Source organism: Plectropomus leopardus, chromosome 14, assembly GCF_008729295.1.
Source record: "Plectropomus leopardus isolate mb chromosome 14, YSFRI_Pleo_2.0, whole genome shotgun sequence".
NCBI classification, from domain to species: domain Eukaryota; kingdom Metazoa; phylum Chordata; class Actinopteri; order Perciformes; family Serranidae; genus Plectropomus; species Plectropomus leopardus.
Genome location: NC_056476.1, coordinates 6,401,089 through 6,419,480, shown reverse-complemented (window position 1 = coordinate 6,419,480; position 18,392 = coordinate 6,401,089). Strand labels below are relative to the sequence as shown.

General features: G+C 39.2%; 1 protein-coding gene across 1 annotated transcript in view; it reads left to right on the top strand.

Moving 5' to 3' along the window:
• Positions 1-14,958, top strand: part of map4k5 (mitogen-activated protein kinase kinase kinase kinase 5) — a 41,509-nt gene extending 26,551 nt beyond the window's left edge. The window contains 11 exon segments of the mRNA XM_042500689.1: positions 619-679; positions 1,244-1,246; positions 1,491-1,605; positions 3,445-3,503; positions 3,786-3,889; positions 4,965-5,142; positions 6,085-6,153; positions 6,424-6,516; positions 6,837-6,907; positions 10,255-10,310; positions 13,950-14,958. Of these exon segments, the coding sequence (XP_042356623.1) occupies positions 619-679; positions 1,244-1,246; positions 1,491-1,605; positions 3,445-3,503; positions 3,786-3,889; positions 4,965-5,142; positions 6,085-6,153; positions 6,424-6,516; positions 6,837-6,907; positions 10,255-10,310; positions 13,950-14,037 (897 nt within the window). The 3' untranslated portion in view covers positions 14,038-14,958.
• The last annotated feature ends 3,434 nt before the right edge of the window (positions 14,959-18,392 follow it).

Sequence of the window (18,392 nt, the reverse complement as noted above, 5' to 3'; positions counted from 1 at the left end):
ATCGCACAACTCTGTAAAAGTTGAGCGGATCATCCTGAAGTCTTGAATCCAAAATTCCTCTTTGAAATCGTGGACTATAACCTCCCAAAAAATCCCTCATACGTGGCAGCTCTCACGTAGAACGGGATTGCCTTTCCATTATCGCTTGTATAACACGCCTGTGTCACCTCGCTAGTGCGCTGGCTGCAACTGCTAATTGGGTGTTCGGTGGCTCAGTGGATAAAGCAGGCACACCATGTTTGAAGGCAGTGTCCTTGCCGCAGCGGCAGTGGGTTCGATTCCAGCTCGCGTCCCTTTGCTGCATGTCATCCTCCCTTTCTCCCCCTTTCACACAATCAATCTTCTGTCCTATCTATTAAAGGCAAAATTGCCAAAAACTCATCTTTAAAAAAAGAAATAATATTCCTGCTAATGTTTTGAACATCGATCGCCATGCTTCTTGGAATATTATCGCGAGAGGAGAAGTCGCATAACATCAGTCATTGGAAATGCAGTCATCTCGCAATTGTGTTTTATCATCATTTATAAAATATACTCAAGTATTGTTCAAATCTGTGATGGAAACCTGTGTAGTTTCTCTCCTTTGATTGTACCATCTTTGTTTAATTACCTCTGTAGCTGTTCCCGAGGAAGTGTACATGGCTGTACGTTATCAACAACAACCTGATGTCTTTATCTGGTGAGTGATGGATTTATCACAGCATCCTGCTTCACTGTCCACTGTCATAACCTGCTGCTTCTTTGTCCTGTTATCTGACTGCCCCTGAGGGCAAGACTCCATATCTGCAGCTCTAAAATAACTGTTTCTTTTGTTTGCCATGAGAGAGCCTCTACAGGAACTGAGTCCTTGTAGGAAAGTGACTCATGAGTGACACATCTGGCTTTAGAGCCTGTTGCACTCAGATATATTGTTTTTTTTTTAGTTACAATGTGTGGTAACTGCAAAAGCAAGAGTAGCTTGTTTCATACATAAAAACAGACATTTTATCTGTTGTCAGAGAACTCAAATCTATCACTTGAAACCAAACTGTCTGTGTTTGGCTGCCCCACTCGAAGCTGAAGCCTTTTCTCAGCTTAACAGTCGAGGATGGGATTACAAAGTGCGCGGTCTACTTTCGGTTTTACCTTCAGCAGTTTGCCCCTTGGTATACTTAACCTCTGTTCTCTTCTTCTCTTCCCTTGGACACTGTCCATCCTCCTCTCGCCTGGCTTGATTTGATATTCTACTAACTGGCTTCATCAGAAGGTAATCATGCTTCACATCATCATCACACTTCTGTTTTTACCCCTGTTCACACCTAACATTTCTACATGTGAGAGCTGCTTCACGGCAGAGTTTGTTCAAGAAATTGTGTTTAAAATATTTACAATGTGAAGAAAAGTTTGGTTTGTTCTTTTCTTTCATATTGAATGGGAGTGTATTTTAGCTGCTGGCTTTGATCAATCAATGTTTTTACTCATGAAGCTGATGATTAAATATTCTGCTGCAGGGAAAACCTTCCAGCTGTATTCCCACAATCTCATCGGGCTGTTTGAGCAGCTGAAGAAGCCCGGCCTGGCTGCTCAGTTCCAGACTCACCGCTTCCCAGACAAAATCTTACCCAGGTGAGACCAACTTATCTGGGGTTTTATTCTTTGTCGGGGCAGAAGCATTTTGTTTTCAGTTGTTCGTCCATCCGTCTCATTCTGATGAATGTGATATCTCAGGAATGCCTGGAGAGAAATTCATAACATCTGGCCCAAACGTTCACTTTGACTCCAAGATAAACTGATTGGAATTTGGTTCACAAAAGTCAAGGTCACTGTGACCGTACAAAATATGTTGATCCTTCATACACTCAAAGCACAGCGTCGGCCTGCTCAGATAACTACTGTGCTCCGCAGACTCGCATGTCACTGATTTTTTTTTGTTTTGCAGCTGTTTTTGTGGATTTCGAACAAATTGTTTTGCCAGGGGCTTGTCTCATAATGATTTTCTTTAAGGAGAGAGTTTGGAAGAAAAGAAATGTTACTTGCATCCTTCAAAATTAAAATCAAACCCAAAGAACAGGATTAGATAGCTACTAAGAGTATAGCCTATTTTATGTATACACATGCTTCTTCGCTTTATATTGATTGTAAGAGTCAACAAAGACACAAAGACCTACCCTGCTGTACAAGAACAGTGAAGTTAAACAGGAAAACTTTGCCGATATTTAACCAGCTGTGTGTCATCAGTGTGTGCAGATGAACGGTGTTTGCCTTCTCCTAGGGGCTCCCCGCCTGTCCGCTGGTGGAGGTACATGCACCAGTGGCACGAGGCAAAAACCAAACACTTCTCACCTGCACACACTGATGGCGCGTAGAAATGGCGAAGTTTCCCTTTATTGTCAGTAGTCTGTCTCTGTGTGATGTGTTGGTTCACTTTTACATTGTGATTTGTAAGATGTCGTTAGGTTTTAACTTATCTTATCTTTTAAACCTGTTTTCACTGCAGACTGAGTTTAGCGCCCAGTGTATATCCTTCAAACACATATTTTAGACTCTTCTGTCTGCTTCTCTCTGAAATGGCTTTTTCATTATTGGTATCAGACAATATCTGCTTTAAAATCAGAATCAGCCACCATGCTTTTTCTTATTTTGCACAATGAATGATTATTATATACTTTAAAAAACATTGTATTTTATGTTTCCATCTGCTGGTGGGCCATCACAATAAGAATATGCATAATATGACATTAATTCCACTACAGAAGAGGTTTTATGATCACTAAAATCAGCTAAATGAGTTGTTATATATCAGCATATCTACAGAAAATCCAGTAATGTGCATCCGTAGACATTTTGTATCCAAAAAGTCAAAGGTCAACTTCACTATGACATCATAATGTTCTGCAAAAACACTTTTCCGGCCATTATTTAATATCATATCTCAGGAACAGAAGGGGATATTTGGTCAGATACTGAATTGGTGACACTAATCTTGGGTGTCCACCTTGAAACTGTGCTGATTGTAAAGAACTTCTGTGCTGGTTGAAGATGTGTCTGAAGCATCTTTATTTTAAATTTTTAGCTTCTTTGCAGCAACATTCATATTTGAAGCATTGTCTACTGTCATGGTAACATATGAGACGAACGTAAACTGTAACTTGACTGGTCTGCAAAGAGATTCTGTACAACCACGAGGCGATAATTTAGTTTGGTCTGTATCTTGTCTCATATGTAACATTCGCAGCAGCACTCCTGTCACTTCTGTGATAAGGTCACAACTCTGCTTTTGTAACTTAAAGCATGTTTCTACACTCGTGCTGTGCAGTCTTTTTGTTCCTCCCCGTCTACACATTGTGACAAACGACTGCGGTGGTAGACAAAAAGGAGAACCACTGGCCGACTTCCCTGATTCTGGACGTCATCAGCTCTTTTTAGGACTGTCGTCACAACAACTTGACTGTTTTCTCTCCTCAGGAGGTTTGCCCTGACAACTAAGATCCCCGACACAAAGGGCTGTCACAAGTGCTGCATTGGTGAGTGACCTCTCGCTCCCAACCACTCTGTTTTATTTACTCACTCCTCCATCATATCAGTCAACACATCAGGGACATCTCCATTCTGGACATGTACCCCTTTACTTTGCTGCACTGTTTGCTCTGTAAGCCCTCATCACTTTTCATCTGATGTGATTGGGAATTGTATAAAATTGATTTGAAATTAAGTTTTCCTAGCTTACATATTCCCGATAATCTGTTCTAAAGGACCTTCATAGTTCAATGTAGCCACATGTCTTAAATGTCTTTTCTTTTTTACAGTGAGAAATCCATATACAGGCCACAAGTACCTGTGTGGAGCGCTGCAGTCCGGGATTGTCCTGCTGCAGTGGTATGAGCCCATGCAGAGGTTTATGCTCATCAAGGTCAGTTGACTGTTTTGTTTTTTCATCTCAAATATCACTGTTATTCCACAAATGTTCCCTGTAAGACTCGTGTCTTTACTGCAGGGTTGTACAGTATGTATGTATATTCTTTTAGGAGCACGACTGTGATTACATTTTTTAATCAATCTGTGTAAATAAAGAAGGATCAGGATAACTTCAGTGAACTAGAATTGCTCCTGTTCTCTGAAACACAAGTTATTCATGTTTCATGGATTTTTTTTAGAAGCATAACACATTAGTAGTGCGAGCTTTACACTATGAAATAAAGTCCAAACATCATTGAGGATTCATTCGCAGTATGAAAAAGTATATAATTTTATTTTAGTAATTTTGGGGTCTGGATAAGTGTGCAAAAAAGAAAAGAGAGTATGCAAAAATGTTTGTGTTTCCAGAATTTTGTTCTGATTCAGCTTTCTAAATTATTAGATTTAGAATTGCTTTTTTTTAACACTTTATTTATAGAGATTTATCAGACAAGACATTAACATATGATATAAGTGCATATATGAATAGAAATGCAGAGAGACAGGGAAGCACATGAAGGACAGACCACTTGTGAAGGTATGAATTCCAGGCCAGGTAGATTATTCGTATAGTTTATCAATGGGTCTCAGGTTTAATATTTAAAATTTCTAAAAATGAATGGATCATACAAGCATTTGAAGCAGGCAGGTAGCGCAACCCAAATGCAAAACAGCTTAGCCCCAAATGCCTGACATCCACATTTAGAGAGAAAGAAAATGCATCAATATGTTTGAACTGCAGACACCACAAATAACCAAATACGAAGCTCGTCTAAACATTTCCGAGTCATGCAGTGATGTAGTTATCAGAAAAGAAACACTTTCCTCCTGCTTTAGGGAACCTAATGGCTGCGTTTTATCTATTTGCTCTCGTATGTCAAACATAGTCTAAAAATCTACAGAGAAGTCTGGAAATTTGAGTCTATAAAACAATGTAATTTTGAAATGAAAAATGTGTAAGAACCTTGTTCATTAAACATCAGCACACCACTGACACTGACCTCGGTGTATGCTCTCTCTTCCTGCGGCAGCACTTTGACTTCCCTCTTCCCAGTCCACTGAAGGTGTTTGAGATGCTCGTGGTCCCGGAGCAGGAGTATCCTCTGGTGTGTGTGGCCATCAGCCAGGGCACCGAGCCGAGCCAGGTGGTCCGCTTTGAGACCATCAACCTCAACTCCTGCTCCTCCTGGTTCACAGAAATGGGAACAAGTAAGTCTAACATGTAGAAAAAAAAGAGAGAGATAAAAAAATACCGTAAAAATACCATGAAATCTATACAAAGACACATTGTGTTTTGTGGCGACGTGGTAGAATGGCTGATTTCTGCAGAAACAGATTTGTCAATTTCAATGCAGCCTCGCATCTTAGTTGGTTCATCATTGGTATCATGTCAGATACAACATCCCCTTTGAAGGGCTGTTTTGAAGTTTGAACTACCGGGCACAACATATGATAACATGGATCTCTGTTTACTCTCACTTATTAGCATCTAAAATACTGTGCCATTGCTTCCATTAGGCAAAGACGCCACAGAGAGCCCCCTTAGTAAAAAAAGATGTAGTGAAGTGAAACAGGCTGATAAAAAGTATCGCTACAAACTACAGTGTGTAATAATAATTTACAGTGTTCGTACCAAGAGATATGGAACAGTTTTACTGTGGAGGTTAAACGATGTCCAAACATAAATCAGTTTAAGATGATGTATAAAGACGTGATTTTCACGAGGTACAGGGATTAAAAGGGAAAAATTGTATGGGTTTAAATTATGAAGCAAGCTTGTTAATGAAAATTCAATGACTTGTGAAGAAGGGGTGTCATTATATAAGTTTGTACTTCTCCTAACTCCTTTTGAATCTTTAAACCAAGTCATCATGTGTTTGACTATTTCTTTTGCTTTATGTTTTTGATTGTCTGTAAATATTACCTTTTTTGTCTGTCTGCTTGTTTGTACGACCATTTCTCTATTTTATTTTTGACATGTTTGAATTAAATCAAAATTATATCAAAAAATAACAAAATGACTAGGACAGTAATGAAGAACTAACTTTATATGAAACAAATGAAAATTATTGGACTTGTAGGAAACAAATGGTGCATTGAAGGGGGTGTTGGAGAACAGGATTGTTCATGTTGCGTCTTTCCTTCCCACAGCTCATAATCAGGTTGATGCGATCCATGTCACCCAGCTGGAGAGAGACACAGTGTTGGTGTGTTTAGACCGTAAGTTTCTATTTTCATCAGCTTCGACTTCCGTCACTGTATAAAACATGTATTCTCTTTTTTGTTTTCTTTTTCTATTTTTAAGTCTAGACAGCAAGTAAGTTACATATTTGCTTTTTTGTGTCTGGGCCATCGATCGTCTAGCTGTAGATAGTTTATCAGGGTGTCCCTTTTTTTGTGTGAATAAATTGAACTGAAAAACTGTTACAGTCTAGATGTAAGGATTAATGATTTGCCACATAAATCTGACAGCCTTGTTTTTCTCCCCAGAAAATTTGAAGATCGTTAATCTTCAAGGCCGACTGAAGTCCAACAAGAAGCTGGCATCTGAGCTCAGCTTCGACTTCTGCATCGGATCTGTTGGTAAGCTTTTACACACAAGGTCTTAGACTTTACACTGTGTGAAGAAGAAATCCACTTAATGTAATTCTATGTGACCTTATAATGTTTTAACAAAATTCCCTCTTGGGAAATATACAAAAACCTCCCAACATGACAAGCTGGCAGGTATACTGTAGGAGCAGGTTTAATATCCACTAAGGTTGTGTGTTACATTCACAAAAGGCCTTTTTGTAGAGTCAAAATGAATTGCATTGTTCCTCTTAATCAAGTTGGCAGTGTTTCAGAGGTTACCTTGACCGTTGTGCACTGACACATGGCCTCTTAACTTTCTCCTCTGACAGTGTGCCTTCAGGACAGCGTCCTGGCCTTCTGGAAACACGGCATGCAGGGAAAGAGCTTCAAGTCTAATGAGGTAAAATATCTCATGACCTCGACAGGTGGACGGCGGTTACATTGACATATAAATTTCCAAAAGTGTCTCTTTTTGATACTGTAACACTTAATTGTTACGAGCACTTTCTGCTCTATAGTGCAAGTGTATTATCTTAAAGGGACAGTTCAAAAATACATATTTTTCCTCTTAGCTGTATTCCTGTTTACCAATCTAGATTGTTTTGAGTTGCTGAGTGTTGGAGATATCGGCTGTACAGATGTCAGTCTTCTCTTTACTATAATGGAACTAAATGGCACTCAGCTTGTTGTGCTCAAAGCTCCAAAAATACATTTGAAAATAGCAATGTCTCTTTGCAGAAATCATGACCTGGGTAGTCAAGATAACCCACAGACCTTGTTGTGAGCAGTTTCATGTAGAAAGTATTTTCTTTCTACCAAACAACTCCCGCCAACTGTATCGCCGCACAGAAGGAAGCGTGCATCTATTCACGGACGAGATGTAAACAATGATGGCGTGCTCCTCGGCTGCACTGTAAAATCAGCTAGCTCAGTGGTGCTAGGTGAACTAGCAGACGATTCACACTTCTTCTGTGCTGTGATTCGGTTGGTGGGTGTAGTTTGGTAGAGAGTAAATAGTTGCTACGTGAAACTTCTCACAACAAGGTCTGATTATCTTTAGTAATCTGGTCATGATTCCTGTAAAGAGACATTGCTGTTTGCTGTTGCATTTTAGCCGAGTGCCTTCTTGTTCTATTATATTGGAGAGAAGGCAGACATCTCTTCGGGCGATATCTCCAACACTCAGAAACTCACACCAAAACAATCTAGACTGATAAACAGCACAACAGGTAAGAGGGAAAATATGTATTTTTGATTTTGAGATTGATTATCCCTTTAAGAAGTTTATAGTCTCTACAAAGAGGTTTACACTCTGAATTTGCTCAAGCCAAGATGCTATTCGACTCACTACAACGTTTTCCCGTTAATTTGTTGTAAAGCTTTTTTCCACTTAAAAATTAATATTGAAACCAAAATATTGAATTCCTGTGTTCCCAGTGACTACAGAGTATAAACTCTGAGTGTTAGCGGCATCCCTGAAGTGAATACAGGCTTGTTTGTTCGTCACATGAACAAACACCTCAGGCTCTCGTCAACAAAGACCCTGAGTGCTGGCTGTTTACATGCGTGGCTACATGCTGTAGACGAACCCAGGAGATTAGACCTCAGGTGGAGCCAGACAAAGTGTCTTTGTTTCGGGACGAGGTAATGAATTTGTCCTCCTTTCAGGGAGGGATTCCATGTAAACCTGATCACGAGTCGCGCTCAGCAGCAGAATAAAAGTTCAAGAGATCACAGGGAGGTGAAGCATTCTGTTTTTATGAAAAGTGATATGGCGATAGGGGCCACGCTTTTGAAAGCCCGCCGTGTCAGACGTGGCCCCGTGGCGCTCGTATGAAACAGAAGGTCCGTTTGCAGAGTCTGCGCTCAGCCCAGCTTGACAGTTCTGCCACAGCAAGGATTTTTGAAATGTCAGCGGCCATGCAAAATTTATGCTCAATCATAAACGAAACCCGTCACACAACAGGGAGCAGCACTAAATAATTCAGCCTTTGTCTCGTTATGATTCCTCTGAAAAGCGAAGGCATTCAAGGGGGGCAGGCCCATTGATCCGTGTTTGCTCCGGTGGGTGCTTCTCTGAACACCCGAGACCTTGTTCTCGTTTAGACTTAAACAGATCAGATCTCTCCCGAGGCCAAGGACTTACACCTAGCAGGTGTCACACGCCGACTATCTCGCATCTGTTGACAAGTTTTCATGACAAGTCAACACGTGAGAGAGTGTTTTGAAGGGGCCCTCGTCTTTTACACTGCGAAGTGTCAGGCTACATCTTGTGACTAAACAGGTAAGACCCAGGATGGTACACAGAAACACAGAGTCCCTGGAGACAGCACTCAGTTACCTACAGTCTGTTCAAAAACATAAAGACAGTTTGTTGTTAAAGACACAATAAGTCATTACAATGTAAACAGTCACCCTGCCACCAAAATTCAAACACAGCACGGGAACTTTCTGACTCTGAAATTGATTGACAGCTCTTTCACTATACAGCTTGACACCTAACAGCTAAATAAAAATGTTTTAAGTAAATGATCAGTGATGTTTGTACACAGCAGTACAATTGCTCTCATTTTGATCAGTTAAAATCAGCTAAATTTTCACGAGTAATTTTTACAGATAAAAACAGAGAATGAGCCTAAAAAATAGACCCTTTCACAGCTTGTAAACTGATGATGCGCACACAGTCCGACAACAAAGTGTGTCGGAGTTCAGTAGCTTGTCAAGTGATGTAAGGACATTTACCACCAAAGATCAGGGATGTTTGCTAAAGAAATTGACTTTGACAAATTGTGATGGACTTCCAAATCCATTAGTGAGAAGTGAAAAGGTATCAGTGACCAGATAAATACACATATTTGGTGGAGAAATTTAGCGTTAGTGTGTACATTAGCAGGAATATATGAGTATACAAGTCCCTATATGCTTTCGACAGTGTGAGCTGTAGTTTTTTGTTCATACTGACCGCAGCTGTTGAAAATGAGTGGAACATATAGATATCGTCATAAAAGTCTTTAATTCAACTTTAACCAATTTTATAATACACACTCATCTGTATTTATTATCTATCTATGCCAACAATTTCTGAAGCATTAAAATTTTGCGAACAACCACATCTCATACTTTTGAGTCACCAGTAAACAGTCGATCGTTAAATGGAAACACGAACCTGAATCTGCTGTTAGAATATCGATTCTGACAATCAAACACGCAACGTTTTTTTTATGCTTATAACAGTATCAATTCAATGTCTAAAGCTTGCTTAAAGCTTGTTAAATTGTCAAGATGGCTTAGGCAACATGTGAATGCAAGTTTTTGATGACTTCAGCTATAAAAGAGTAAAAAAGACAGACTCAACTGCAAATGTTTTTCACCTCAGCCCAGTTGGTAGCATAAAACTTAAATGCTGGATGGACAGAGAGCTCGGTCATGTTGTTTAAGTAGGTTTTATTGGAGTTGTCAATGGACGTGTTTACATTCAGTGTGAGCACCTATGTTTTGACCGGCCATTTGATCCGTACATTGTGAGCATAGAAGTCAAAACATTGGAGCAGCAGTTTAAAAAGTGCAGTATATAACATACACGATAAATAGAAATGTTTGGAGTTTGCCCAGCTTAAGCTTAAGCTGCTTAAGGAGCCGCCCATGCAAAATATTTATGTGTTTCAAAGCCCCTCAGCACCACCCAGCGCTTCAGACAAACAGAAAATCGGCTGTCAGTTTAAGTCAGATGTGTTTTCCCTTCCCCAGGTGACCCAGGAGATTTGTGATCCGAGCAGAGTCTTCCGCCTCCTTGGATCTGACAGGTTGGTGCCGAAATTTTCCAATCTTTAGCTGCGTCAGTGCAGATGACTGATCAAACGCATCGAGTGGAGGAGCAAAAAAATCTCAGAGGCCCCTTAAAGCACATCCCCTCATAAACAAACAGGATCTCTGTCTACCTCCTCACTTACCCTGTTTATCTGTGTTTTCATAAATACCACTGTGGGTGTAATTTATCAGCCCCATGACCTCCATAACACCAGGCGCTGGTTTTATAACACCAGGCGCTGGTGTTATGGTCGTCCTCCCTCAGGTGTTGTTACCTGGAAACCACCAAACAGCCTGCTCACCTCCTGCGCTGTGAGCCCACAGCCCTCATCTCCTGCTGCCCCTGATACAGCTCTCACTGCGCTGCTGGTCTCTACCCGCCTCTCCTCCATCTGATTTCATTGTCTTTATCTGTTCTTTTTCTTAGATTTGACTTTTTTTTGTTTTTCTTGTGATCTCTCTATACTAACCCCACTGTCCCTGAATGCCCCTCTGACATTATGCTTGAATGCCCTTTTGACTCTGATGTTTCATGTTTGTTGCTTCAGATGCTCTGATAGCTGAGACATGAAAGTCGAGCTAAATGTTAGATACCTAAAAGTCACAATCCTGTTAATAATTTTTAGATTTGCCAATGAATCTTTTATGCAATTATTCATCTATAAGATTTGAAAAAAATGTAAGAAATGCCTGTCATAACTTTGTTAGAGCCCAATGTGTTGAAATTGCTTATCTGGCATTAAGTTAAACTGTAACCATGGTGCCTATTTAATGTGAGGATTCATTCACTGTGAGTGTGCAACAAACAAACAGCTCTGCAGTTCAAATATTACTAATATTTGCAAGTCACACTCCGTGCTCCGTGGTCACAAACGTGACTAAATAGTCGCAATCAGAGCTTTGCAGATACAAACCCAAACACCTCACCTGCTCACACTACTGCTTCATGAGTTAGACTGTTACCACAGCACCATTAAACTTGATGATTTATTCACTGTAAGCTGGAAACAAACTAACAGCTCTCCAGTTAATATATTAATAGTATTTGCAGATCGCAGTAGCGCTCCACGGTCACAAAACGTGACTAAATAGTTGCGTTCTGGAGCTCTGCAAAAGCCCTGCTTTGTGTGTGTGTCTTTGAGAGGCAGACAGAAAAGAGCGAGAGATCTGAAACGCCAGTGGGTACTAAAAACGACATGACAGTTTATGCCCAATTTTCGAGATATAGTCATTTTTATATGTCTGAAGTGTAACAAGCTGCGATACCTCAAGTATATTTGATATATCGCCCACGCCTATCTCTTTGCTTTGTGGACTTTAGAAAATCTATTCCTGATGACTTTGACTTTGGCCAATCACAGGTGATTTCAGAGAGAGGGGGTTTGTATTGGCTGTTATACCAATGCAGAAATTTGCTATTTCGTAACAGACTAAATGAAACACGTGTCAGTATCTGCAAAATGTTGCGGATAGTTTAACCTTCTGCTAACCGGAGCAAAGGCTTCATTTTGTTTAAAAAATGAATGGAGACTGGCATGCTCTGTGTGCGTCAGGTTAATTCTGGTAAAACAAGGTGCTCTGTGGTGGGTTAAATGCTTGAAGAAAAGAAACAGAGCCAAAAAGAACCAGTTGGTGGAGTCGTCTTTTGAAGTGGTCGCAGGCACTCCTGTGACGGAGAGAAAAAGATGTAGGAAAGACTGGAAAGATATAAAAAAAATACCTACACGTCCATCGTCAGGGCGTTGTGATCCTGCACAGCCTTATGTTTGTTTTTTTGTTTTTTTAAAGATTTTTTTTTGGGCTTTTTCACCTTTATTTGATAGGACAGAGTGTATGTGTGAAAGGGATAGAGAGAGGGGACGACATGCAGCAAAGGGCCGAGGCCGGAGTCGAACCTGCAACCCCTGCAGCAAGGACTCAGCCTCTGTGCATAGCTAACCCGCTCGATCCACTAAGCCGCTGACACCCCATCTTTATGTTTATATAGCAATCGTTAGCTCGAGCTTCGAATCAGAGGGTTTTGTCTCAAAGAGCTTTACAGGCCTGCAAGTTTGCAAAGAAAACACGGCAGTAATCCCATAGAAACGCTGTTCTTTTTTTTCTTTTCAAATTTTCACCATCAGAATCACAGTCACAATCAGATTGTTAAAATAAGTGACTTGGCCTCTTACAGGTTATCGTATCAAGTTTGTGCATCACGCTGTGCTCGTGTGGTGGACGAGCGTTCACACAGAGAGGGCAGAGCTGCAGGAGGAGAGCGTGTTTTCAGATTCTGCTCAGCTGTAATCGTTTCATGGTACAACAGAAAAAAACGTAAACGCATTTGAGAATCGGAGGAGCCTGAAATGTTTGGCACGTTTGCTTGAATAGCAGCTAAAACGATGTAACAACTATCAAAAGAGTTGATCGATGTAAGATTTCAGCTCTGGACTGGTGTCATGGTCGGTTTCAGCTGCAGACACAGCAGGGTGTGATTTAGCTCCTCACCTCACACACACACACACACACACACAAACGCACTCAGGAAAGGAGGCTCTCCGAGGACTCCTGATGAAACCGCCCTGCCTGTGGCACCGCAGCCAGGCCTCTCTCTGCCCAGCCCCCCATGTTTTATTCACCGCCGCCCGGGCACTGCCAGCCTGGTGTGAGTGTCTCTCCATGCCTCTGTAATTTCATCTGATGGAACGGACAGTATGGACCGTAGCTTCCCTGCTCACCTGTCAGCGCCACATGGCATCTGAAGATGCACCCACTGACGTCCTGATCTCACTGTGACGGATACGTCAGGACGCTTAACGTGTCGTTTACCGTGAACTGTCCTTTTCGCTGTTCTCTGAGTAGATCGATACCACTAACATGATCCTCAAGCGTTTTACTCTTTTCTTGTAAATGACGTCATATCAGTAGCTTTTCACCATAATTATTATTATGATAAATCCACTGAAAAATGAGCTGCTTTGGCTCTGATGCAGCCCCTCTGTCTGCATCATAGACTGTATGTAAAGATGGACGACGCGCCCACAGTTACCCCGCTATACTGAAGTGAAGCTAAAATATCCCGGATCTTGCGCCGGTGACGTCATGCAGAGCTGGAGCCTGCGCCATAGTTCCCGCCAAAAAACACCCACCTGACCAAACACGAGCAGCCCCTTTCAATGCGAGCGCTTCGATTGGCTTTCACAACTGTCAGTCGTGGTGGAAAAATCCCCTTTTTGTAGAATTAGATAACTAATTAAAACCAAACTTATAAAAACAAACATCAGGGTGATGAGCGCTACCTTCAGTGGCAGAAATCCTCTTTGGAAACAAAATATTGGGCGTGTACTTTGAGGTTTAGTTTGGCTTGTGTCCCATTCACGAAGATGGATGGGCGGGCTTTATGACCTATTCTGCAGACAGACACCAGGGGGCGATCAAGATTGAAAAGTTACTTTTTGGGGAGCTGTCATGTTGTCCATCTTTGTATACAGTTTGGGGGTCCGCAGTTAACCACCAAATCACTGTGACTTGTTGCTTTTTCATGGCAGTAAAAGAAAAAAAAAACACCACAGCCCCACGTGCAACCAGGTATCACGACCGTCATCATTCGGTATTTTTGTGTATTGTTCTTACCGTGGTGTCTTCTTCTTCTGCAGGGTGGTGGTTTTGGAGAGCCGACCCACGGACAACCCCACGGCCCTGAGCAACCTCTACATCTTAGCAGGTCATGAGAACAGTTACTGAGCCAGAGAAAGCGGATAACACGCCTCAGTGTTTGGGAGGAAACTCCAGACTGTCACCCGCAGAGGAAAACGCCTGGTATAAAACAGTTATTGGGAGCTTTTGTTACTGATCTCGGGATGGACAGGTCAGTGAGACGAGGAGCCTCCTCAGTCTGGATTCATGCGTAGCCTTACACCAGCTCACTGTAGCGCCGCTCTACACGGAAAACCGTTAACAGCAGAAAGCCGAGAAACGATAAAATCTCAGATGTTGTTACTTAGTATTTTCTCACTTCTCTGTACTGTGGACTGAGTTACACGTTATCTAGAGGTATTATTGACAAAAAAGTGCCATTAAAAATTCACAAGAATTTGTGATTGTATTAGCGAAAACGGTGGGAGATTTATTGTGTTATCGTCTGTAACATGTCGCTCATAATCACTGCCAGCGGCAAACGTTAGTCGGCTTGAGAGGAGATTTGTAGTCAACTAATAGCTCAGATTAAACAGAAACCTACGAGCATTGTGGGTTATTTAAGCAATATTTATTAACCTCCTGTTAGGGTATGTTTGATTTACAGACCATGTTAACAGACAGTGACCGTACAGTCCTGCTGTGTGAGGATTAACTACCTAGTGAACAGCTCCTGAGCAGCTTTGGGTTATTTTTACTGCTATGTAATATAGTCGCCTCTCTCCTGCTCTGCTGCGTTTTTAGAAGTTGGATATAATGTATATTTTTTTTCTCTTTACCTTCATCTTTTATAGACCTTTTACTTCTCATTATTTGCACCATGTAAGCACTTTTGTACATTTTTTTTAATTTAAAATAAAATGACAAAATGAGGGACAATGCTAGGTTTTTTGTTAACATCTTTGCATTCCCTTCGCAAAATGTTTAATGTATGCGGTTTTTTGTAATAAAAAAAAGCTGTTAACAAGATAACGTGAATGGACTGAGGTTTATTTTGTGTTTTCTGAGAGCTGATGCAGCGGGTTACTCCTCACTGGTGATGAGTCTCTGATGGGAGGAGCGGGGGAATACGGGTGAGTGTTAGTTTCCATTATTTCCCTGTTTAGTCTGTCATTCTGACTTCTCCCACCTGAACTAATTAGTCTCAGAGTGACAGGAAAACACGTCACTTCAGCAAATTGGTTTGATTTTTATCAAAAACACGGGGAACAGGCAGTGAGCAAATTACCAAGACATGGCTCAAAAATGAGCAAGAAATTAGTAAAAAGGTGCAATAAAATTAGCTGAAAAAGAAGAAAAGTAAAAAACAAACAAGAAAATGACCCTAAAAGGTGATGAAAATAAAAAATACTGTATATGTTTCTGGTTTTGTTCTGTTACATTATTTTAAATATATTATTATAATAATTACAAATATCCTGTTCTGGACCCATTTTATTGTTTATTTATTTACTTATTTTTATTTGTTTTCTAATAATCCTCCCCTTTTGTAAAAACAAATATGTGGGTAATTTTCACTTTTTACTAATTTCTAACAATTTGTGGGACATTTGTTGCCAAGTTGCCCATTGTTTTTTATTTTTATTTATTTTTTTAATCAAACTAATTGGTTCAGGTTCAAAGAGTTAAGGACGGAAGCATCAGTGAATTCTTCATCTGCAAATATACCAAGTTGTTTAAGTGTTTGGGTGTTTTTTTTCAGATAATGGAGGTGGATGCCGTTGACTTTTCTCTTTATTTTGAAATTCACCTCTGACACTCTGTCAGGTGTGAAATTCTACAAATCCACAAAAAAACCACAGAGGAGTCTGCTTTTCCTGTTTTTATGGAGGTGGAGTCAGTCAGTTGTTCCTATGGGAACTGAGGTGGAAAAAAGAGAAATGTGTCAAGTTGAGTCAGTGGAAAATACCGGAAGTCTGATAATGTCGACTTCAAAATAAAATCCAGAAACAACACTGCCAAGTTTTCCCTCTGGTGGAGGCAGCCAGTGATTCTCATAAAAACCGATGATGAAACAGGTTGTGCTCTTTACTTTCATTGCTTCCTCTGTTCTGTTTTGGTTATCTGTACTCTGTTTTGTATTGTGTACTATATATTGCGTTTCAATGTGTGTTTTAAGACTGTAATCTACTATGTGAATATGTGAAAACTATACTATGTGAAACAGCTTCTGGCTGTTGTGTGCCAAATTTAACAGATGTTATTGAAAATAACTTGAAGATTGTAAGTAGGTACTCTTACTCAAATACTCTACATAAGTACACTTTTGAGTTACTTTTGGGTTACTTTTATTTATTTATTTATTTGCAATTTTTCAGTTTTCACTGTAATTTAGAGGCAAATATGTTACTTTTTATTCAATGGCTTATATTATTGTTACGAAATATAATCAAATGATTATTTCAACATAAGATATAATGAATTTAAAAAATGCACTATGCTGTAATCACCTATTAATTCATACCATAATTAATCTTGAGTAATTTTACACATTTTACAGTAATTTTAATTAAATAAATACTTTTGTAAAAAATAAAATAAAAAAGCAAAATAAACCTCAGTGTTTACCAGCTCCAACATTTAAGTAAAACAAATAAGAGAGCGACAACTGAATGAAATTTATTAAAAAGGCATATATATATATATATGTATATACACACACAAAGGAAGGCACTGGACATAATAATAAAATTGAATAGAATTAAATAAAATAACAATAATAATAATAAAGATATGTACATTATGTACAGAACAAACAAACAAACAAAAAGCCAAAAAGATTAAAAAGAGCAATAAAAAGGAAAAAAATGTGCAAAAGTTTTATATTATATTATATTATATTATATATATTATATTATATTATATTATATTAAAGACATCATGTTTATAGGACAATTTTAAAGTCTTTTAATTACCCACAAAACATGAAACAGAACTCATGGTAGCACATTTTGTATTTTATTTTGAAGGTGCAACCGGATGTTTTGGTTTATGCAATCAGCCTTTACTGATATAAACGTGACGCTTCTGGTGTCTTCAGGGACAGTCGAGCTGTGATCGTCCACCTGGTCCGTGTGGAAGCAGCTGCAGCTCCTCACTGAACTCTGAGCATCTGACTGACTGAACACCTGCGAACATTTTCTACTAAAACTAAAGTAAGTTCACTTTATTTAAAAAAAAAAAAAAAAAAACTGGACGTGTTTCTACTGAAATATTTCTCCCCAAAATTTTGAAATGTGAGCACTTTTATACTCAGCAGAGTATACACTCAGAGGCAACTCTGCTCAAACTTCAGGATTAAAAGCACACTGGAGCAGAATTTGTGCATCACATACAACCTTTTAACAAACTCTAAACATGCAGCCTGAGGTGTTTATAATCCTTTTTGCTAAGATCGCAGCTGCATATTAATGTGCAGATTAGTGCAGCACTTTGATTGCATTCCCCTGGCTGTTCACTCTGTGTTATTTGTTTTCGCTCTTTATCTCCCTCAGGGAAATGACCTAATATACTTTGCATTGCAAATGTTTCGTTACGCAATCTAACTGTTGGTAGACAGGTGTAATGTTGCTTCTAAGCAATTAAATCTGTTTTTTAAAGGAAGTTTAAGAGGTTTATCTTAATTTTATCTCCTAGAAGTTAAACACAATCTGAGCTTGGATGCAGATACTTTTTAAATTTTCCTCAAATTTAATTTCTCTAATGTGCTTTTCAGTATATTTTGGTAATTATGCATAAGTCATTTCTGTGCATGAGTTTTGTCTTTCACGACCATGATGCAGAGGTTAAAAAAATCTGCTTGTTAAAAAGAATGTATATCAAATGAGATTTTAAATAAAACAAAGGCATAGTTTTGACTTTGTATCTCTTAACCCTTTTGAAAGCTGAGCAAATTTGTTAGGTTTCTAAAAAAAAAAAAAAAAAAAAAAAAAAAAAACATGGGAAGACAAGAAATAACAAGAAACAAGAAATGACCCAAAAATTAGCACACAAAAAATCACTTTTTTTTTTTTTTTTTTTTTTTACAGTTAATTAACCTGAAATTAAGCACAAAAAAGCCCAACAAAAAACAATAAATAAAAAAACCCTGAAAAATATAGTTTTCTGTAACATAATTTTAAAAATAAGATAATTAGGATTAGAAATATAGTTTTCTGGATATTTTCTCCTTCTTTTTCGATAATTTCATAATAATTCTCCTTTCTTTTTTATAACTATTTGTAAGGTAATTTTCTTGTCTTTTTTTTTTTTTTTTTTTTTACTTATTTCTTGCAATTTGGGGGACATTTCTTGACAAGTTGGTTATTTCCTTTTTTGCCAATGTTTTTCAAAGGAAATCCAATATCTTCAATCTTAAATGGGTCAAAAATCTAGTGAAAGGTGTGTGAATACAGCTCAAGAAA